The following is a 22,604-nucleotide window of genomic DNA, read 5'->3' as shown; positions in this document are numbered from 1 at the left end:
GGGAATCCGGGAAAGCTTCCTGGAGGAGGTGACAGGTCGGGACCTGAATAAAAAGATAGCTGCTAGCCAGGCAAAGGGAGTGTGAGGTGGGGAGTTCAGGAGAAGAGGAACATTCCAGTCAGAGACTCTAGAGAACAGAGGGTCTGCGAGACGCCAGTGTTCTGATGGGGGCTTGGCGTGGGACAGGCAGGGATTGAGGCCAGAGGTCAGGGGTACCCCAGGTCAGCCATCCAGGGATGTGAGCCACCTGAGGGTGGAGGAAAGGAGCCGTGTGATCAGACGCTTGTGGGGCGACCACAGGCTCCGCTCCTCTGTGCAAGGCAAGCAGCGTGTACCTGAAACACCAGAATGTTCCTTTAGCTGCTGGGGAGGTTGATTTGGAGAAGTGGCTTTTATCTCTTTAATCTGTGGGCCAGCGGGCCTCCTGACACAGAGCGCCAAGCCACCCCTCTGTGGCCAAGCGCCTTCCTGTGCAGAACTGGGGTCCTGCTGACAGACCTCCTGCCCCAGCCCTCTTCCCCGGGTGGGAGGAGCCCCCCAGCAGCAGGAGACAGCAGCAGGGACAGGGACGTGCTAGGCTGGCAGGTCAGGCTGAGGAGGGGTTTTGGGGGCACAGAGGCCCAGAAACCGCCAGCCCCTCCCCCTTGGGATGAAGGCCAGATGAGGGAAGTAAGGACAGAGTGCGTCCCACGGGGCTCTGGGCCACATGTTGTCAGGAGCTGAAATGGGCCCCTGCCACCACGGAGCACAGGCTGCCTTACAGCCCAGGAAACAGGCGCGGAGAGGGACGGGCCTTGTTCCTGTCGCACGGGGAGCCGGGGGCAGCACTGACCGGGAGCCAGGTCTCCTCACTCCCTACCCACAGCTCTGCCCCCATGTGCTCCCCACCTGCTCCGTGCCTCCAAGGACTGGCACATGCTGGAGGTGTGTGCACAGCCATGCTCATGCTGAGCCATGCGCATTTCTCTCCTCTGCGTGTCCAGAACTGCTGACATCAGGAAAACATCACCAGCAGGAATTCTGGCGTGTCAAAACCAGGTGCTGTCAGCATCACACCTGAGCCCTCTTTACAGATGGGGCAAGAGGCGGCTGCAGAGAACTGGGCAACCTCAGCGGCGTCCTCAGCCCAGAGGAGCCCCACCGCCCTGAATCCCTTGGGCAGTCCCAGGCCCGTAAGATGCCCTGGGAGGTGGCCCAAGACTTCCCAGCCATCCTGTCATAGGTCAGAGCCAGGTGCTGGGGAAAATGCCCAGCCCAGAAGCAGAGGCCTAAGTTAGTACAGTCAGGGTTCTCCAGACAAACAGAACCAACAGGATTGTGTAGATGTATATACACACGAGATGTATTACAGGAATCAGCTCAGGGCTACAGAGGCTGGGAAGGCTCACGCCCTGCCATCTGCGAGCTGGAGACCCAGCAGAGCCCCTGGTATAATTCCGTCTGAATGCAGAGGTCTGAGAACCAGGGGGCACTCGTGTAAGTCCTGGTCTGAGTGATATACTCAAGACCACTGAATCATACACTTGAAAGAGAACTGTATGGGGTGTGAAGTATATCTCAATAAAGTTTTTAAAAAATGTTTTTACAGCAAGAAGGAGGGTAAATTATTGACTTTGTCTTCCATCTTAAGAAATTAGAAATCTAAGAACAAATGAAACCCAAAATAAGCACAAGAAATAATAACAGAGCATAAATCAATGAATCAAATGCTGGTTCTCTGCGGTTGATAACATTTATAAACTCCAGTTAAACTGATCAGGAGAAAAAGAGGGAGGCTACCAATTACTAGTATGAAGAATGAGAGGACATCATTACAGATCCTAAAGACTTTTTAAAAAACATTTGCTCAGATTGTACCGAAACCACAGGTCTCTAATGAAAAATCCTTTTCAGTTCTGTCTAGATACAAAGACTCAGGAAGAAGAAACAGAAAGTCAGTAGAAAATTTCACTTAGTTTTACGAAGTGCAATCTTGTGTCTTTTGCAGGTTGTTCTGGTAGACGGCTACGAAACAGGGTGACCAGCACCGTGACAGAAGCAGAGCCATTTCAGGCTCATGGCTGATACTGGAATGGTTGAGTTTTGGAGGTATTGGAATAGTACAGACAGTCCATGCCGTAAGGAAATGAATTGGGGGGCCAGAGGGCAGACTTGTTATGGGTTAAATTGTGTCCTCTCAGAAGATATATTGAAATCCCACCCCCAGTGCCTGCCAATGTGACCTTGTTTCGGAATGAGGTCATTGCAGATGTGATTAGCTGACCTGAGGTCGTGGACACGGGGTGGCCCTAATCCAACATGACTGGTGTCTTCAAAAGAGGAAAATCTGAACAGAATCAGAGGGAAGGGCAGTCTGTTGTTTGAAGCCAAGTGTGTTCATTTCCTAGAGCAGTCACAACAAAGCGCCACAAACTACCTGGCTTAAACAACAGAAATGCAGATAGTCTTAGTTCCAGGGCCAGAAGATGGAGGTGTCAGCAGGGCGGCTCCTTCTGAGGCTGAGGCAGAGGCTGCCCTGCCTGCCCAGCTCTGGGGGCCGGCAGCCTTCAGTGCACCTCGGCTTGCAGATGCATCGCCCTGATCTCCGCCAGCACCCTCACATGACCTTCACCCTGTGTCTGTGTGTCCACATCTCCTCTTCTTACAAGGACACTGGTCGTACTGGATCAGGGCCCACCCTGATGGCCTCATCGCGACCTGGTGACTCTGTGAAGAACCTATTTCCAAATAAGGTCACATTCTACTGGGGGTTAAGACTTCCACATACAAACTTTGAAGGGACACAATTTAATTCATACCACCTGTTCAAGTTTCTGGAACTGGTTTTATCTTAATTGCAAATTTACAATATAAATGGGCCATAAAATGTTATCAATCTTGTTTTTCTGAGAATTTAATTTGTTGCTCGTGTATGTTTTACTACTTAGAAGAAACTAAAATTGCCTAAGCAAGAGGTCTTGGAGAGGTTTCATTTGCTGCCATCTAGAGAGATACTCCGCCCAGATTTACCTAAGCATACTCAGTCCTGCTTTTAGCAAAACGTTTTCAAAGCCATCCTGGGTGTATTTTCTTACCTTATTTTTAATTTTAAAATTGTGACAAAATACATGAAACATAAAATTTGCCACTGAGCCAGCCATTCACATGTACAATTCAGTGATATTAAGTGCATTCACTGTGTTGCTTGACCATCCCTGCCGTCATCTCCAGAATGTTCCCAAACAGGAACCGTCCCCATGAACACTCCGTCCCAACCTCCCGCCCCCTCTCGGCCCCCGGTAACAACCACACTACCTACCTCCTGTCTCTGTGGACTCGCCTCTCCTGGGTGACCCCTACAAGTGAACCCACAGTGCCTGTCCTTTCGTTGTCCGGCTCACTGCACTTGGCATGATGTTTTCAAGTTTCATCCATGTTGCAGAACGTTAAATTTTTCTCCCTTTTTAATGCTGAATATTTCATTCTGTGTATATATTTTGTTCATCCATCATCTATCAGTGGTTAACAATAATTTAGTAAAACTAAAAAGCTATGGATTTATTTTTTTCAAGTTAGAGCTATTTTTAATGACTGCATAATATGCCATAGTATGTGTACATCATCATTTGGTCAACAGATCACCTCCTGAAGACATCTGGATCGTTTGACTTCTTTCCGGCAACACCATGCCATAATGAACATCCCTGCGTTCACATCCGTACATACCCTGGTGTTTATTTAAGATACGTGGGACTTTCTACTGAAATGTGCATGTGTGTATTTATAATTTTAGTAAGTATTTACAGGCTATTTTCCAGCACTATGACAACAGTATATGAGCGTATCTCTCAGTTTCCCCATATCCTGGAAAGCAATGGATAGTACCAATAAAATTTGTTTTGTTTTTGCCTACTTAAGCAAAAAATGGTATCTCATCGATTTACTTACATATCCCTAACTACTAACAGATTTAACATATTTAAAATTTTTATGTAGTCAAATATATATATTTTTAAATGGCTCGTTAGTTCTTTTTTAATGCAGTTATATAATGTCCTAAAATCATAATATTTCTACCGTATTTTATTTAGCTCTTCCATCTACCTGGAATTTATTTTTGTACCTAGTGTGAGGTAGGAACCTGTATTTGTTTGTATTTGCTGCATTAATAACCAGTTTTGCCAATATTTTTTAGTACAGAGTTGATACTAACTCCCCCACTAATTGCAGTCACATGAAACTGGTATCAAAACTGTAAGACCTATTTGTTTATTTAAATAAATTGGCAAGTTAGCGAGAGTATGTTAGCTCCTTGAACATTTGCTCCCCAGTGGAAAGTCCTATATGGGAAACCAAACTATTAAACGCTGCTCAGGGGGTAGGACTAGAAAACCAGTTAAAGATCTTAGTGACTAGTGTCAGAAGTCTATGACAGCCTTTGCTATAATAAGAAATAAGTATTTTGTCTTTGTTCCCTGTTCAAAAGTCCTACACCCTGGAATCCCCTAATAGGAGCATCTTTTGTTATTTATAATGAGTCCCTTTCCATCACCACGGAGTTTATGTTAATAAGGTGACTTATGGTGGAGCCCCTAGATAGCCTCAGGATGGGACTGGTCAGCAGAAAGGCCAAGAGATGAGAGGGTGGGAACTTTCAGCCCCACTCCCGAAAGAAGGGTGGGGAGCACTGGAGACTGAGCTCTCTAAACACGCTTGAACCAGAAGATTGAGAGCTTCAGAATTAGTGAGCACACCCAGCTCCACAGGTTACAGAAGCCTGTGTTCATGGCCTTTCTGGACCTTTCCCTTATGCACCTCTTCATCCGGCTGTTCATCTGTATCTTTCCAAAGGATGCAAAGGATATATATATAGCCTGTGTGAATCTATGTGTCATGTGTCTTCTTGAGTTCTGTGCGCCACCCTAGGAAATTACTGAACTTTAGAAGGATGTCATGGGAAGTCCCAATTTATAGCCAGTTGGTCAGAAGTGCAGGAGGTCTGGAACGGGTGGCTGGCACCTGAAGTTGGGGTTAAGCTGTGAAGTCTTTGACCCAGCTGGTGTCTTTTTTTTTTTTAAGGATTCATGCTGCCCATCACCTTTCATTCAGTAATTCTTTTCCTGTATGGAAATCTTCATTTCGATTCTTAATTCTTGCATTCAGTAAACAACGTGTCAATTACTCTACTGCAGAGCTGGTGGTATGCAGGTGAACTAGATGAACGAAATTCCTGAGTGTGAACCAAAATGTGAGCCATCCGGAGGCAGTGATTTGAGGATGGTTTCCAAGAGTTGAGAAAGGTGAGTAAAGCAGCAGACGCGCCTAACGCCAGGGGAGGGACCGAAACCCAAAGCTATGGATTTCTCATCTGAAACCCTGGAAAACTCAAGCTGCTTGCTCTCTGGAAGGAAGGACTTAAGGGCTGGCATCTGGCCCCTGTCTTGGGCATCTCTGTGCAGCTTGACTGAGCTCTTGTTTTGATCTGTCATGGAGGTGGGGGTAAAAAGGTCACAGTCCATGACTCCATAACTGCAGTGGTTTGGGGCGGACTTGAGGATTTCCACGCCGCAAGGTCTCAAGCTACCTGAGACCAATGTTAAGCCCTGTTCCCCCTTCCTAAGTGCAGGCTGGATTCGGTTGGAGCAGAAGCCCAGCAGGGGCACTGTTAGAAAAAGGATTCTGGGTGAGAAATGGGCAGCAAAAGTCACAGTGGGGACCACAGGCCCATTATATTTGAAAAGAAAAATTACACCAAGATTGAGGCTTCCATAGCCAGGATACATGCACACACACAGCCAGACACACAGCCAGATACACACAGAGACCGACATGCTGACCAGACAGACAGACATACCTGCAGAGGTGCACCCTGAGATATGCACACACTCACGCATGCACACAGACACACACACATTCAGAAAGACCCCTGCGGCAGGAGCACCAGCAAGGTGAAAAGCAGAGCCACGGAGAGGAAAACAGGAGACCAGCAGCTCCTCTGTGCCTGCAGAGGGGCAGGGGGGCAGTGGCAGCAGTGCCACGGGCCGAGGAGGGAGCTGAGGAGGCCTCCGGGGAGGAAGGCCAAAGCACGTGGCCTTGGCAGCAGCGCACACATCCCTGAAGCGGCGGAGCCGACACCCTGCCTGCACCGCAAGCCTCCTTGCTCAGCTGCCCGTTTCTTGAGGTGCCCCTGGGACAGGGCGCCATCCTTGGTGCCGAGGAAGAATGAGCGCTTTGCTCCCTGCCCTCCAAGAGGCAACAACACCCAGGCTACAGGCTGAGGCTCCCTGGGGGCTGTGCCACGTGGATTCAGCCTAGGCTGCTTCCCAGGGAGTCTCTTCCCTCAGAGGCCGCGTGTCCCACATGGCACAGCCGGCAGACGCGACACCTGGGCTCCTAGGAATTGGCAGGAGCAGACTGCAAGAAATCATCACCAGGCTGTGCCAAATGGGTCCCTGCAGCAAGGAGCCCACCTACCACATCTCTTTCCCTTGTTCTGCGGCTCTGTAAGCCTGGCAACACTTGCCTCTTTGTGTGCCCAAGACCATGCTCAACGTGCAGAGTGGGTGTGCACCCTCCAGAGGGCAGCCACGCTCAGGAGCAAGCTCCTCCCTGCTCCTGGAATCCCCCTCTGCAGATGAGTGTCCTCATGTCAAGGTGGGTGGCAGGGCCCTAGGTATGCGGCTCACGAGGGAGCAGCCTTCCTGGAGAACCTGCCTGAAGAGCAGCGTAGCGTGGGGTTCCCAAAGCCCCCAGCCCAAGTCCTTCAAGGGTGCTGGGTTTAGCTTGGTCCATGTATCTTGCCAACTGAGTTCAAATGCAGGCCCACCCCAGGTCTTCATGACATGCTAGTGTCACATTCACTTGCATGCAAGCTTTTTCTCAGATGAATTTCTTTCTTCTCTGAGAATTGGATGTAGCAACATCAGAGATGTGATTACCCAGAATCACTGAAAAGTTTACTGGAACTGGAAGGAAATGCAAGATCAAAGCCAAGTGCATCAGCTGAGTGAAACAACCTAAACATGCTCACCAATAAGGAAATAGTTAAATACATTCACAGTTATTGGTAAGGATTATATTTGCTGGCATGGAAGTAAGTTTTTTAAAGCAATTGTAGAACAGAAATATGACCAACCCTTAAAACCAAATTTATCATCTATCTACACACACACACACACACACACACACACATTTACATAAATGGCCAGGGACACATAACTAGAAGGCCACAGAACCACCTTTGTAGTATTTGACCATTTCAGGGACCAGGACTATCATTCTGCATTGTTTGGATTTTCTCCAGAAAGTATTCATAGACTACTCGTGTAATCAAAATAATTTTTCTGATACTGCAGAGGGTTTCACCCTGACCCTGATGCGCTGGTCTGCCCACAGCCCCAAGCACTAGGTCAGATGCGATTCTCTTCCCACTGCCCTCCCTGGCACCGTCCCTCGTCTGCAGGATGGTCTGCGGCATGGGCTCCCAGAGCCGCTGCGGGTGGAGGTGGGGGTGCCCAGCCCAGGGCCTCACACAGGCTGCTGAGCAAGGCAAGCAGGGGAGGACGCGGAGGCTAGGTTTTCTTGGTGTCACTGTTATTCCTGAAATGACTACTAACACTTCAAGAAGATAATTGGGAGAATTTTGGCAGAAGCAGTTCAGAGGCAGCCTCCTCCGTGTTCTGACCTCCACCATGGCACACGTGCTTGGCCCTCACACAGCTGCGTAAGCGCCCTCCTGCCAACCCCGTCTGAGGCATGGGGCAGTGGGTGGCACTGTGTGCAGGCCCCTCCTCTGGAAAACCCTTGTGGGGCTATAGCGAAGAGCCACCCTGTGGAAGTGATGACGCAGTTACAGGAGAGACGGCCCTCTGGATGCTGTGAACAGCAGGAGATCCGCAGCAGGAGGTTGGGATCTGGACCCTGGACCCGCCCTGTGTTTCCTCATTGGTCCCTCGGCATTACTGTGACACCTGCCTTGGACGTGACTAGATGCACTTACTGAGGGCCATCAGTTGTGACAGACCAACTCCAACCACCTGGAGCAAATGGAGTTGATTTCACAGTTGGTTCTCAGCGCTGTGATAGATGGTGGTGCATCTCAGGACGAAGGGCTGCCAGAAGCAAGGTTTTAAGCACTTTATGAAGGACTCGGACCCTCAGACCTGTGTCTCCCGGCCTTCCCCTACTCTTGTTCGGGTCCTCCAGAAGCAGCAGGTTCCCCCTGGGGAGGGGCAGGGGACACAGGGCCCGGATACCTGTCCCCCAGCCTGAGAATCCTGGCAGGAAGAGAACTGCTTCCTCCAGCTGCCATGTAGCAATTCCACAGAGGGATCTGATTGACCCTGTCTGGGTCACACACCCAGCCCTTGGACCAATCACTGTTGACAAAAGGATGGGGTTGTGTAAAAGGCCTGGATCCCAAGCAAAGCCCTCAGGCTCGGTGGGGGTGGGCAGTTTGTCCCTAGAGGAAGGGAATCAAAACACATGCCAGGAAGTTCAAACAAGCCAACAAAAAGGAAAAACAATTAAAAAACAAGAGAAAAGTACCAAGATGCTTCCTGTTCCAGAAATCAAACTCCAACCTGGCCAAACACAGAACCAAGTGGGGCTTCTTGGGTACTGCCTACAGCTGACGGCAGGTGGGCAGATGGGGCCAGGTGGGCTGTGCATGGCGTCCGGGGTTCTGGCCCTGGCCAGCTTCCGGTTTGCTTTCCAGCTGCCTCGGGACACAGGATTTGTTTCTGAAGGAAAACCTGCAGCTTTGAAAACTCCCTCTGGAGAAGGTGTTTTCCAGGTTTCCACACCTACGAAAAAAGTAGGTGAATCCGAGTCAGCTGTAACTTTGACCATATCCTGGAGAGGGACACGATTCTGGTGTGGTCACCAGGGGGCATTTGCCTCCTCAGACGTCCCAGAGGCCCTCACCCCGCTCACCCCTCATCCCTTACTGTCTGGCAGGCTTGTGAGGAGCAGGGGGCTGCATAGGCCACTGAGCTCAGAGCAGATGGAAGACCCTGCCCTGACCTGAGGCGGCGTGTGTTCAGCTCAGGGGAGGCCCAAAGGAACGCATGGGCCAGGGTGGGGCCGCGCCTGAAAGGCCTGGCAGGCCCACCGCAGGAACCCAGCTCCATTGCTTGCAGCCCCGAGGACGAAAGGGGGCCGAGCTCTGGCTGGGCTGCCCCCGAGCGCAGCACCTCTGTGAGCCACGGCCTCAGAGTGAGCCTCCAACTGGCACAAGGCACGCTCTGGGCACTGGTGGCAGCCATGCCCACTACAGACTTGAAGCCCCCAGAGGGCACAGGGCAAGGGCACAAAGGTGGGTGGTGTTGGGCGGGCCTCAGGCAGGGCTGCAGGAGCCAGGCAGGCTCTATGCAGGGGGGACCACATCGGGGAGGCTGGGGGTGCTAATGAGGGTGTGGCAAGGTGGGAGGCAGGCCTGTCCCCAAGGTCCAGGGGCAGGTCCTGCTGCAGGGTGGGTGTGAGAGGTGAGGCAGGGCACTCCAGGGCTCCGGGCTGCAGTGCCTGACAGGACGGCCTCCTCAGCCTGAGATGAGGTCCAGGACGGAACCCAGCTCAGAGCCTGGTCCCAGCACTTGCTGGCTGTGGGCCCTGGGGATCCCCTGGCCTCTCAGATCCCAGGCTGATTAGCCAGTGGGGTGGGACAGGGAGCGCCAATACCTGAACAGAGCCTGGAACACAGCAGTGTTTAATGCGTGCATGTGGGTGGGAGCCTGCAGTAATGGGGTGACCCCAGGCACTCGGGACGTTTGACCCAATCTCTGGGTCTCAGAGGAGGAGGGCCTCCTACAACCAGAGGAGGGACAGTGCCCTGGAAGACCCTGGGGGGAGCCGTTGCTGTCCCCAAGCATCCTTCCTCACTGGTCTGCAGGAGTAGGATTTCAGCTGAGTGGATCACAAGGATATCGACATTTCCCAGACTCCTTTGCAGCTAAGTGTGGCCGTGTGGCTAAGTTTTGGTCAATAGGATGTGAGTTGATGTGTTTCCGGGCACCCTTGTGACCTTTGCCTCCCCCAGCTCTGCCACCTGCTGTTCAGGATGTTGCTGGGATGTCTGGAGCTCCACCCTCACTGTGAGGGCAAGGGGAGGGCACAGCAGCGGGCAGGCAGGAACTGGGCCCCGAGGCCTGGAGCCACAGAGGCACCATGGGAGCTGAGGGCTGTGCCCAACCTTTGCGTGAGGGGGAGCAATGTCTGTGGTTAACAATGTCTCCTGGTTCTTTGGTTCCCTGCTCCCAGATGGCTCAGGAGTGAGCGGGCGAAGGTGTGTCTGCATCAGCCACCCCAGCCCCTGGGCAGGGGAAGGGGCAAAGGCCCTGGGGGCCCTTCCACCCCCAAGCATTGCCCACGAGAGGGCACCACACATCCTGTCCAGAACACCCTCACTGATGGTACCACTGTCACTAATACTCCATCATTATCTGCGGAACGTGCAACATAGCCACGTGCTTATATGAGGAGACCAAGATGCAGAGAGGCCCACTGCACCTGTCATCACCAAGGTCCTGCAGGGTCATGGCTGTCCCCGCAGGACGCCTCTGGCTCCAGCTCTGGATTCTGATCAATCCAAGAGCAGAGTGAAGGGGAGACAGAGCATGCAGACGCCCAATGTCCCAATAAGGATGAGAGAGGGACTCCCTTGTACATGTTCCATTTCTATAATGACCATTATTTTTATAATGACAAAGTGTCCCTCCTGCCACCCTCACCCAAAGCACTTTCAGAGTTCTGACTTTTTTCTGTGTAAGGACTGCCTTAACCAACACACAGGAGGGTTCAAACCATACTAGGCTTGTGACAAGCGATTCAATCAGCCTTAAATTCATAGTCTCAGGCCCCCAGGCTTTGTAAGAAGCTCTCCTCAGGATTCAAGGAACTCACTACCTCCCCTCTCTTTTCCTGTCCCTGAGGCAAGCCACCCTCATGCCCACCCTCCTCAGGAAGGAGTCAGGGCTCCCACAGGGGACCCGAGCCCCACTGGGATCCTCCAGCCCCACCACAGCAGCCCCCCAGGTTCTCGGGGCAGGGGTGCTCATCAGCCTTGTATCTGTATGTCCCCCACGCAACAGATCCGGCTCTTTCTGCAGAGTTATTTTAACAGGAATGTCTGCAGCCCCTTCCGGTGGCATTTTCTTACCAAGAACTCCCCTTTCGGGGGGAGCCCGTGTGCTGGGTGGGGGGCAGAGAAATTTGCCACCAGGTTTTCAGGTCCCTCTTTCAGGCCAGTCTCTCACCCTGAGAAGCCGGGTGCCCTCTAGGTGGTGGGTTCAGGGGGGCTTCTACAGCACTGAAACCGACGCACGCGGGCCAAGAATAATCCAGGTTGAGAATGGGCACAAGGGTTATGATTAATCTGTTCTGTGCACTGTGACCCAAAACAAAGGTAAATGGAGAGAACTAAAAAGTGAAGCCTACCTCATGGGTTACTATGCGGCTTAGTTAATGAAGCTGGATTCTCCACTCCAGGTCTCACAAGGCCAAGATCAAGGTGCCGGCCGGGCTGGGCTCTTTTCCGGGGGCTTGTGCAGGCTACTGAGTTCCGCTCCTTGGGACAGCAGGCCTGAGGTCTTCATTTCCTTGCGGGCAGCCAGCTGGGACCACTCTCTGTTGTTAGGAGGCCCCCAACGCCCCCCACCCGTCCCTGCTCCCCTCCAGCTTAGACCAGCAGCGGATCTGAGTCTTTCTCCCTCCACAGCACCTGGATTACCATTTGAGTGAATGAGAGGGTGGGTATCTTGGGGCCCCTTCCTAGAACTGTGCCCACCACAGTCATCATACCCACATCTTCAAAAATTTGTTTATTTCCAGACTTGGATATAAGGCCCTGGCCCTGCCGAGGGCCAAAAAAAACCAATGATGATGGTGCAACTGGGCAACAGCCATGACTCTACACGAGACTGAGTGGGTTCTGACTTCAGCCCTGACAGTCACCTGGAAGCTGGGATCCGTTGGGGCAAATACACAGAAGCTGCCTTTTCCTGCCTGCATGACCTTGAGCAAATTACCTAACCTGGCCAGGTCGTCCCCTCCTCGCCCTGTTTGGGGCTGATCTGAGAAGGGACATCTGCACAGAGCTTGGCACCTACGGCCGCCCTTACAAACATCACACCCACGGCGACGTGCTACTGATCCATCCGCACAACCTTCTCCTGAGGACGCTTTTCTTTGTAAGCATCACCCTATCCCTGCTGGCGGCTCCATGTGCCGTTTAGCTTGTTCTTTCCTGCAGGCCCTGCCCAGGCCACCCGCACCTTTTGCTGGAAGCGCATTCCGTGGGGTTATCCAGGAGTCTTCCCACACACACAGCCTCATCTCCACGTGGAGAGGACTCTCACTCAGGTCGGGAAGTTCCAGACCTCACGGAACTACGAGAGCAGGCTCCCAAGAGCCCACGGAAAATGACACCTCTGGACACAGTTCCCTCTGGGGCCATGAGGCGGCAGGACAGGAAGGCTGCTGTTCAGGGAAATTCATCATTTGGATACACATCCAGAGCGTGGCTTTGACTGGCCTAGACCACCGGTGGTTCAGTGTCCCCAGGGTGGCACTGCCACTGCGACAACCTGTGCTTGTCTCTGTCTCAGAACACAGTCACTATAACTGTTGACTGCCCCCATGCTGCACCATGAGCTATTTATGGCCAAGATGCCCTTCTGATTCTAAGCCCCAAGAAGAGTTAGGAAATGAGTATTTGTATTGCTTTTAAATCTCAGAATAAACAGAATAAATTATGACCCCAGTTTTACAGGTGAGATCAAAGCCACGAGCAATTAAGTGACTTCTCACTGGTCACAGCCAATGAGAAACATGAATACCATCATTTTAAACTGTATTACAAAAAATTTCAAACATACAAGTCATGATTCCCATTGTATTCCTCATCCAATTTTAACTTTGCCACTTCAATCAATTTTGCCATTCGGGTTTTTATCATTTTTTTTTAACCAGAGTATTTATAAAGCAAATCCCACACACTGGCAATTTACTGCAAGTAATTCCATTTGCATCTCTAAATGATTATTAGGACATTTTTAACTAACCACCAGGCCATTATCTCTCCCTAACAAAAATATCAGTAAATATTATCACCTAATACTATTTATATTAAAATGTCCCCTACTGCCTCATAAATGTCTTTACAGGTGGCTTGTTTGACCGTGATCCAGGTAAGGTCCACACATTCCACAGATGAGGTATTCTAAACCCTTTTATTCTCAAACAGCCTTACTTCCTTTTTTTTTACCTCCAGGCCTTAATTAACTAGCTGGGTCATGGTCCAAACATCCCACATTCTGGATTTGGCTGTTTGCCTCCTCCTGCAGCTGGCACCAGGCAGGGCACACAGCAAGTGTGCATTCAACACTATGAACGCTTTTAAAGGTAGCAAAGCAAAATAGAGGCTTGGTCCTCACAAATGTGATGCACAGGCTGCACCCCACTTGAGGAGGCCACAGGCTCCAGCCCTCCACCCAGGGCAGACTGCGGGGACTGCAGGGCCAAAGCGGGAGCTACGCCAGAGTTCCAGGGCCTCCCTGGGGGCCGGCAACTAAGGAACACAGGAAAAGCCAGCCGCTCCTCTCTCTGCACCTTGGCCTCTTCACCCACGTGACTGAGTAGCTGTGACCTTTGTCAGACTGGACGTGAGCCAGCATAAGGAAGAACAAGAGGGACTCCATTTTAAGTTAAACCTCCATCTTGAGGCTTAAAGGTTAAAAGGTAAAAATTCCCAAAATGTCTTCTAAGAAAAATGTATCGTAAGCCATAAACTGGCCATACGGTCAACAACCAGCCAGCCAAATCTTAAGCCAGAACGAACACTCCCAAGGATCAATGCCCAGTCCCTGTTTTTGCAATAAGAATCATTGCCTTGGGGAAGAAAGAAATTACAAAAATTATTTTGTGTCTGTTTATCTTATAGAAACATCAAGGGAGGTCCCTGACCATGTTTTGGGAAAGCCTGTCAGTTAACATCTGCTGACCACTAAGCGGAGGCACCAGAACGACGGAGGTAACGTCCGGAACAATTCATCAACACCGCTCCGGCCAGAACCCTCACCCTCTTTAGATGCCTTTAAAAGCCTTACGCACAACCCCCTCGGGGAGCTGACATTCCTCTTTCTTGTCAGCTCCCTTGTATCTATCTAATAAACTGCTTTCTTTCCAGTTCAGTGTTCATTTCTGTAACATCGCAACTCCAGAGCTTGGTCTCTGGGGCCCGATAACAGGACTGATAAAACCGTTTGGACTTAGAAGTCCCCAGAGTTTTCCGAGGTGCTATTCTTACTTTTTCTTCTCAGAAAACTGAAGGCGAGAGGAAAGTGCAAAGAAGCCCGCACCCCCATTCCCACCATCCAGCATCAAACCTAACTTTTTGTCACACCTGCTCCCTGGGTTTTGTCTTTTGTTTTAAGCAAACGCACGAGAGCGCCAGAGTCCCTGTACCACCAGCCTGCTCCGCCTTCGCACCGAGCCACCGGCCGAGGCCGCGGCCGTCCCGCGGCCGCTCTCACCGCGGCCCCTAAGCACCTGTCGGCGAGGCTGTCAGCATTCGGCCAACGCTGGGCGCCCCGTGCGTCCGGCTCCGCTCCAGGCGCTGGGCCTTCGGCAGAGCGGGCCAAACGCCCCCGACCCGCGACGACTCGGGCACAACACAAGCCGAGCCCCGATCCGCCCACCAGGCCGGAAATTGCCGCGAGCAGGCCGCGCAGGCCTCGCATTTCCGGAACCCTGCCCCCGACGCGCTGCCGCCCCGCCCCGCCCTCTTGCCTCCTGACTCCCCACTGGCTAGTCCCTAGGCACGCCCCGCCCACGGAAAGAGAGTCTCCTCCCTGCGTTCCCTTCACCTTTCACCTCGCGTTCTGGGGCTCCTCAGATACCACCCGCTGGTGGTTCCCCCTCCACCATCAAAGTGCTCCTCTTCACTCGCAATTATTGGTGACTATTGGCTCTCCATCATGGGAGAACTGGTCGAGGATTGGCTGAGAGGAAGTGGTTGGGCGGGGAAGCAGGCACAGAGTCTGCGCGAGAGGCCTGGCCCCCCGAGGGGGCGGGCCAGCGGCCTCCGCGCATGCTTAGTGCGTACTCAGTGCCGGAGGCGGCGGAGTTATGGCGGCTCGGTGCGTGAGGTTGGCGCGGTGCAGCCTCCCGGCTTTGGGATTGTCTTTCAGGTAAGGGGCACTCGGATGACTGTGGCTGAGGAGGGCGCGGTCCTCAGTGCCGCCCCTGCCCCGATCTGCCGCCTCTCGCTCCGTCCGGCCGAGGCCGCCCCGGTGGTGTCCCCGGGAGCGGGGCGTCGTGGGTCCGCGGTTCCCCGACGCGGGGCGCGGACCACCCCCTATGGCCGGGCCTCGCCGCGGCGGGCCTGGAGGGAAGGAGGCCCGCGCGGACTGCGCAAGTGTCCCGGCCCGGCGCACAGCCCCTCCTCGGAACCCCAGGGCCGCCGGACCGGAGCTTGTCCAAGGCCGGGTCGGGCAGAGCCAGGCACGTGCCCGGGAGGCGCCCGGAAAGTTCCGTGGAACCAAGGCTCCCGGACACGGTTCACGGGTTTTTTCCACCCGGCCCCGAATTCCCTCGCCGCCTCTTCTTCCGGATCCTGAGGTCAGGAGTGCAGCGGCCCTGCCCTTCCGTGGGGAGAAGAGTTCCGTTAGGTGAGGTGCAGTGACTCCACAGGGAGGGCCTTCGCCTTATTTGCTTAAAAAAAAAGATCTTAGGTGTCTGCTTTTTGACAGTCGTACCTCGTTAGTTTGGCGAGTACTCAGCATCTTCTGTGTCGGAGGAAACGCGCAGAACCGAATTGCTTACTAGAAACGATGCTCTGGGTCAAACCTTGAGTGGAAGCTGGGCAACGCAGGGCCTGGTCTTTTCCCTCAAGATTACCCCTGTCCGTGGGGAGACGGGCCGGTGAGGGGAAGGTTACCTCCAGTGAAAAGGGGTTAAGGTGTGATTGCCAGCCTGATAAATTACATAAAACAAAATCCAGAAACAGCACTGAGCCATCTGGAATACCTGAGTAAAAAGGCTTTTTGCTGAAGTAATAAGTGGTTTTGTACCTGAAATTAATCGCCAAGAAAATGATCGAGTCAGCATTAATTTCTGTTTCTTGAGAACTGGTTTTGTGGAGAGGCTCAGATGGGGGAGTAAGGAGATCTGAATCGTAGTCATAACTCTTAGAGAAATAGGCTGAGACTCAGTTTCCCTCTCTGTAAATGGGACGAGCTCTGGCACAGCCCTGCTTCGTCCCATGCCAACTTTGCAGCTGCTGCCAGAGCCCCTGTTGGCTGTGCTGCTGAACAGAAACAGGTCTGCAGAGCTAAGCCCACCTGCAGAGAGGCTGTGACCACCCACCCAGAGGTCAGGGCAACTAGAAAGCAAGACAGGCTTCACAACAGCACACTCAGCTTTTAAATTATTAGCTTTTTTAACTCATAAAAATAAAAATGAAATGAAAAGGTTACTGCTGCCCACCCCACAGTAACAGACCAGTAGATCCTTCGATCTGTCTACAGGCCTAAGACACTTGTATACACACCCAGGATTTCTGGTTTGTCTTCACAAAAATAGGGTCATGTTTTTTGTATTTCTCTAGAGAATTACCGCACAGTATACCCATAGTGTGTCCAAGAGATGACAGCTTAACGCATTTTTTTTTTGGTAGCTGCCCAGTGTTCCAGATTGTGGAAGCAGCAGCTTGTTCAGCTGTTTCCTCATTCACGAGCGTTCTGTTTCCAGCTTGTCAGCGTATAGAACTGCTGTAAACATCCTTGTAATATAGTCTCTGTCCTGATGGCTTCCCTGTTCACTGAGGCAGTTTTCTTTAGTCCGGGAAGAAAATTGAATGTAGTGTATGTTCAGCCCGGACTGTGGCATAGTTAAGAAGAGCTCCCCTCGTCCTGGTGAAGAAATCTGGGTTTTAAGACAAGTTCAACATTCATTAAATGGCTTTGCGACCTTGGGCTTATCGCTGAACCTTTTTCACGTGAGGATCAGATTGGACAACAACTTACATCACTTCCAGTATTCATTTTAGAGCTTGTATTTCCCCTGTATATACCCCATGCTTTCCTACCTGCATGCCTTTGTCTGGTGAGTTCTCACTTCCTGCATGGGTCTGTCGCCTCCATTCTCGGCTTTGAAGTGTAGTTTTTACCTGTCCTTGAAAGTTCCCCTGTGCAAACCTTTGCATGGTTGGCCATTTCCCCAAAGCTAGAAATACTGTATGCTGAGCCTCCCAAAGCACATGGTTCCTCTTTTATAATTTTTAAACCCAGAAGTATAGTTCTTTTTGTATAGAGAGAGATTTTTTGCGTGACAGAAAACGCCCTTGGGCCAGATACCTGCCCTGTCCTCTGTGCAGTCAGCATTCACACCTCTAGGTGTTTGGAATGGAGAGAGGAGGAGGTACTGCCATAGCCATGGTACACTGACATTAGTTTAGGCATGTATTGCAGGAGATTTTATATAAACAGCTTCTATACATCATACACGATTTGCCTTTATTGGATCTAAAATAAATCTCTTCTTCCTTTTAAAATAATAGCAAATAGTTTTAAATGACCTTGGATTTCTAATACATACCTGGCTAGCAAGCCAAAAAACCAGTCTTAATTTCTAGCATGTGGACTCCTTAGGCCTTGTCCTCGTCTGTTGTGCACGGCTGCAAAGCAGAAGAACAGTGGCCAGAACCTGGAAGAGGACATGGGTCAGAATGAGCAGAAGACAGATCTTCCCTCTACAGAGAAGATACTCATGGAAGAGAAGCTCAAGTTAGAAGAGCAGCTGAAGGAGACTGTGGTAAGGCTGCGTGGCTCAGTGGGGAAGCAGGTCAGCCAGGCCTCGGGCGATCTCTTCCGGCCCGGCTGGCCGGGCTCCTTGCTTCACTGCCACCAGAGACTGAGCCAAATGAGGTCCCCCTTCTGACCAAGGGCGGCAGTTGGGTCCTACAGCGAGTTTCTCCTGCAAGGACTAGAGCCCAAACCTGTGTGCTTTGGTTCTGCCATGAGAACACTGTCAGGTGCTACAGAGGTTATATTGGGTCAAGACTTAATGTGGCCTCACAAATGCAGAGTACTCTGAGCTGTCTTAGGGACAGACAGGTGTGGTCGTGTGGTGCTGTGGCGGGAGGAAGGTGTGTTAGCGAGCTGGTTACGAGGAGTGACGTGCATTGTCACTCCATGTGAAAGCGTAGGTGGCACAAATCAGGTTCTTTCAGGATTTAAGAATGATAATATGAAGCACTTAATGTGCTGGCCCTGTTCTGATGTGTTTATGTATATTAATCCTCACCTTGACCCTGTGCACAAAGGAAACTGAGGCACAGAAGGTAGGTCAGGTTCCCAAGGTTCCCACTCATTAGCTACCGAACGGCAGAGCCAGGGTTTGATCCGTCCTCTTACCCACTGCACTGGAATTGCCTGAAGACCGAAACAGGGTGGTAGAGGCCCCCCAGAGTAGTTCAGGATGTGGAAGAACAAATGCCCGGGAGGGAGGGAGCCATGACACGCGGATTCAGACAGTTATTCCCCAGTAAGGTTTCAACTCTGCCACTTCTGGGCAGTTAAAAATACCAAAGGTTCTTTGATGGCTTTTCTCTGTCAGGTGGAATAGAGGCCTGAGCTGCCTGCCCAGGAGCCATGTTCTCCTGAACCTCGCCCTAGGGTGTGGGGAGTGAGGTGGGCCAGCCCCCAGCCAGGTTCTAGGATTCCCTTCAGTTGGAGATCCTGCTGAGGACGTGAATGTCCTCCCTGGAGGGGTGGCAAGACCCCCAGAACCACCAGAAAGTAGTTCTTGGTGTCTTTCCTCAGCTGCGCCCTTGGCACAGAATGGCCTGGGGCTGCACTGGGGCCTGACCCCTGACACCATTCCCGCTTGCTGGTGATAGTAACGCAGGCGTGACAGCTCCTTACTAAGCTGCTGTCTGTCTGGAATCTCAGACTAATAATGATAGGTGTCATTTGTTTTTTTTACTTGGGGTTTGTTTTAGCAGATTTGCTTTTCTATGAATTTGTTCCATACTTCATTCATGTAAACTCCCCCTTTATTTTTTAAGGAAAAATACAAGCGAGCTTTGGCAGATACCGAGAACTTGCGGCAGAGGAGCCAAAAATTGGTGGAAGAGGCAAAATTATATGGTAACTTTGAGTATTACATGATACTGATCCTGGAAAAGTATGGGGCAGGGCAGGCATGAGGGGGCATGTGAGTGTCAGACAGCAGAAAGGACATGGCAGGCAGTGGGGTGCCTGCAGGTTGCACTCCCTGCAGTCTGGAGGATGGGCCTGCCGGGAGCAGAGGCTGCGGCTGTGGCCGGACTCTACTTACTGCTCTTCCATGTGAAGGCCTCGGTGTAAGCCTGCCAGTCATTATAGCAGGTCAGCTTCTTGGGGCTTCATCTCCGTAGCTACACCGGTGGGAACACTGGTGTCACTTCAGATCTCAGATGCTGTGTGGTTGTCACCTTTGGGTATTTTTGTCACAGTTCTTCTCATTTTCCAGTTGAGATCATTGAGGCTTCAGTGACTCACTACCTCATCACAGAGTTAGCAAGCAGTGGCAACCAGGCATCTGGCTCCCTATCTGGGAGTTTGTTAAACACAAGGCTGCCACATCAGTACCTGTGGAACTGTCGGGCGTGATTCTCTGCATTACAGATGCAGAACCGCAGGCTGACAGCGAGGGCTTGAATGCTTGGCCCAAGGACACACTGGCTCAGGGCCAAGTGCAAACTAGGATCTCGGTCTTGTGCTGCCACATTCGACAGATAACAGATCTCTTCTTGAAACACTCTGTTCTGGGTGCTGTCGTCTCAGTTCCTTTCTTCTTCCTCTGACTTGTCCTCTGTCTGACTCCACATTTCTGGGATCCTCAAGGCTTGGGGCCAGGCTTCTCATCTGCTCCTGGGTGCCTTGCCTCCCTGATGGGCCTAAACAGCTTCCATGCACAGGCCTCTTTCCAGTTAAGACATTTCTTGGGCGTCTAGTCCCGATGTCCCATTGTTTACTTAGCATCTTCACCTGCGTGTCTCACAGGTATTTTGAACTTCATTTTCCCCTCGACCTGTGCCTCCTTTCTTCTTCTACCAGGTCTCTCTGCCCAGGTGCTTAGGTCAATAATCTGAATTCACGTCGTCCGCTCCCTCATCCCACCTCCGTCCCATCCAGTGAGTGGTGAATGGCTGGCTGATTCACCCACCTCCCTCTGTGCCTCCACCCTGGTCCAGGCTGACTTCACAGCTCTTGGCTCACTACTCTGCACCCCCGGCCCAAGTGACTCAAGCTACAGTCAGTCTGCATCACACCTCCACCCATTCTGCTGCCCCATCTGGGGCCTTCGGCTCCACCGGCTCCGCCTCCTCCCTGTAGACCAGTCACCCTTTACCTCCTTGAAATGCTCAATAGCTCCCGACTCCTGAGGCCCCAGGTCACAGAACCCTCCCGACACTCCGCTCTAGAGTCCCTCAGGGGGCTCTCCTTGGCACTCAAATGCTCCTTTGGGGCACCATGGTTTCCATTTGTCCCTTGAGGTAGATGCCTCTGCCTCAGAGGGCAGAACATTCCCCGGCGGCTGCCATGAAGGCTGACCCACAGAAGGTGTTCACATTCTGCAGACAGGTAGAAATTTTAAATTTCATTTTAAAGCAGGAGGGTAAAAACACAATGAAAAGGAATAAAGGCTTAAGCACATGTCCCTTCTGCAGAGTGGAGCTGCTGTGCCTTGGGGCCTGGCAGACATGGGCACCAGCAGGAGCACATCCTTCCTAACTGCTCTGCAGCTGAAGCGTTTTCTTAAAACCACAAGCAGTTTTTATTTGTGTAATACACTGCCTTGAATTTTGAGTGACTTTTCTAATACAGTATTTGTTGTGTTAGGTTAAGATTCATGCAGGGAAGGTTAAGGCTTGGAGTATGTCTCGCTAACGTTTACCCGCCAGTGCCTGTCCCAGGCTGTGTGAGGGTGTCAGTTTTGGTCCTCATGACCGCACGGTGTGTTAGGCACTGTGATCTCCATTTTGAGACCCAGACAGGTTAAGCAGATCACAGCAACAGTTAAGTAGCAGCCAGGGTGCGGCCCCCGGCTGGAGGGCCCGAGCTCTGCGCTCTGTGCTGCAGAACAGCGGCCTCCCTGGTGCAGCTGGCCAGCCTCCGCTGGTAGCTATAATGTCCAGGGGGAAGACATGCTCTAAGAGGCACGTTTGTTGGGGAGCAGGACTGGTGGTGAGATGTTCCTGCAGATTTTCAGCTGTTTTCATACCTAATTAGCACTTGTTTAAACCCAAAAAAGGTTTTTTTTATTAAGCCAGTGAAATTCCAGAACCAACAAATGATTAAAGTTATTAATAGTCTGTGCATGAAGGAAATAGCTAGTTTTGAATTGCTTCATGCAGTTGATCTGGAATGCAATGATGATCTTTAATTTCTCTAATTCAGGCATTCAGAGCTTCTGCAAGGACTTGTTAGAGGTCGCAGACATTTTGGAGAAGGCAACGCAGTGTGTTCCAGAAGAGGAAATCAAGGACGAGAACCCGCACCTGAAGAGCCTCTACGAGGGACTTGTAATGACTGAAGTCCAGGTCCAGAAGGTGTTCGCGAAGCATGGCTTACTTAGGTTGAACCCCGTGGGCGCCAAGTTCGACCCTTACGAGCATGAGGCCTTGTTCCACACGCCGGTTGAGGGGAAGGAGCCGGGCACAGTGGCACTGGTCAGCAAGGTGGGGTACAAGCTGCATGGGCGCACCCTCAGGCCCGCCCTGGTGGGGGTGGTGAAAGAAGCTTAGCTGCCTGGCAGGGGTTGGCTGGGTGTTTGTAATCAACTTGCTTTGACTCTTAAAAGGCTGGTTCATCTTTTCTCGTCTGACTACTTTTGACCTTTTCCCAAACTTCATTGGAAAGCTTTAGTAACCAGTGGCCAAACAAAATTAAGCTGGTTACACATCTGTGTTAATGAACTCTTAATTTGGGAATCTGATCTATTTTTAAAACGTGTTTAAGAGTCCCACATGCTCACAGAACAGGCTGACGGGACACTGCCGAACCCTAGAGTGTCGCGAGTGATGCTGTGTCCGCTCAGACTCTGGTGGCATCGAGTACAGGTCTTCAGGGATCCTGCTGCTTGGCTAGCGGGCACGCCAGCCCTGCCGTGTCTTCCTCATCTCCCTGTGGCGTTCGGGTTCCTGGATTGCCTAGCCCACTGCATTTTCCATTCAGTGAAGGAAAGGCAAGAGTATAAATATTTCTTAAAAATTTTCTGATGACCTTGGTGAAGAGTATGTGGGTTCATTGGTGTTAGTTACAACCTAGCTGCTAAAAGTGATTGACTTCCGGCTTTGCTTTTGAGATGTGAAATGAGCATTTGGACCTTAATGGTTCTTACCACATTTTTTGCCAGTAACTGAGTTTGACGAAATCAGTTACTTTTGCCTCATTCTGTTTATCTATTTGTACAAACGTTTAAATCTGTATTCAGCTAGTACTCATCTTGAAGGTTATCTTCCCTAGTTGAGATGGACTTTCTCAAAAATCTAAGGACTACATGCTTGGTATATTTTTAATGTTAATGTTTAATTTTTAAACTTATTTAAGAGGATTAAAGCCCTTAATGTGTTTATTTTTCTA

General features: G+C 51.3%; 1 protein-coding gene and 1 long non-coding RNA gene across 3 annotated transcripts; one reads left to right on the top strand and one right to left on the bottom strand.

Moving 5' to 3' along the window:
• Positions 1 to 880: 880 nt before the first annotated feature.
• On the bottom strand, positions 881 to 14,717 carry LOC118930283 (uncharacterized). The gene is made up of 3 exons (XR_005031981.2): positions 11,413 to 14,717; positions 3,151 to 3,843; positions 881 to 971 (listed from the first exon to the last, which is right to left on the bottom strand). It is a non-coding gene; the product is annotated as an uncharacterized LOC118930283 (long non-coding RNA).
• Positions 14,718 to 15,022: 305 nt separating this feature from the next.
• GRPEL1 (GrpE like 1, mitochondrial) lies at positions 15,023 to 22,604 on the top strand. 2 transcript variants are annotated; one of them, XM_036921381.2, is made up of 4 exons: positions 15,023 to 15,164; positions 17,625 to 17,787; positions 19,043 to 19,124; positions 21,420 to 22,604. In XM_036921381.2, the coding sequence occupies exons 1-4, from the start codon at positions 15,103 to 15,105 to the stop codon at positions 21,764 to 21,766; spliced, it is 654 nt and encodes a 217-aa protein (XP_036777276.1). In that variant the 5' UTR covers positions 15,023 to 15,102; the 3' UTR covers positions 21,767 to 22,604. The 2 variants fall into 2 exon arrangements, with proteins under 2 accessions (XP_036777276.1, XP_036777277.1); XM_036921382.2 differs by having other exon boundaries at positions 15,089 to 15,164; positions 17,609 to 17,787.

This window comes from Manis pentadactyla, chromosome 5, assembly GCF_030020395.1.
Source record: "Manis pentadactyla isolate mManPen7 chromosome 5, mManPen7.hap1, whole genome shotgun sequence".
In the NCBI taxonomy this organism is placed as follows: domain Eukaryota; kingdom Metazoa; phylum Chordata; class Mammalia; order Pholidota; family Manidae; genus Manis; species Manis pentadactyla.
The sequence above is the reverse complement of the archived record's forward strand: the minus strand, read 5'-3'. Positions and strand labels throughout refer to the sequence as shown.

Bases quoted from the DNA above. Each gene is read 5' to 3' on its own strand.
- GRPEL1 (XM_036921381.2), top strand. From the start codon at position 15,103: ATGGCGGCTCGGTGCGTGAGGTTGGCGCGGTGCAGCCTCCCGGCTTTG. The intron at 17,788-19,042 runs GTAAGGCTGCGT...TTATTTTTTAAG, and splicing joins AGCAGCTGAAGGAGACTGTG to GAAAAATACAAGCGAGCTTT. The intron at 19,125-21,419 runs GTAACTTTGAGT...TCTCTAATTCAG, and splicing joins GGAAGAGGCAAAATTATATG to GCATTCAGAGCTTCTGCAAG.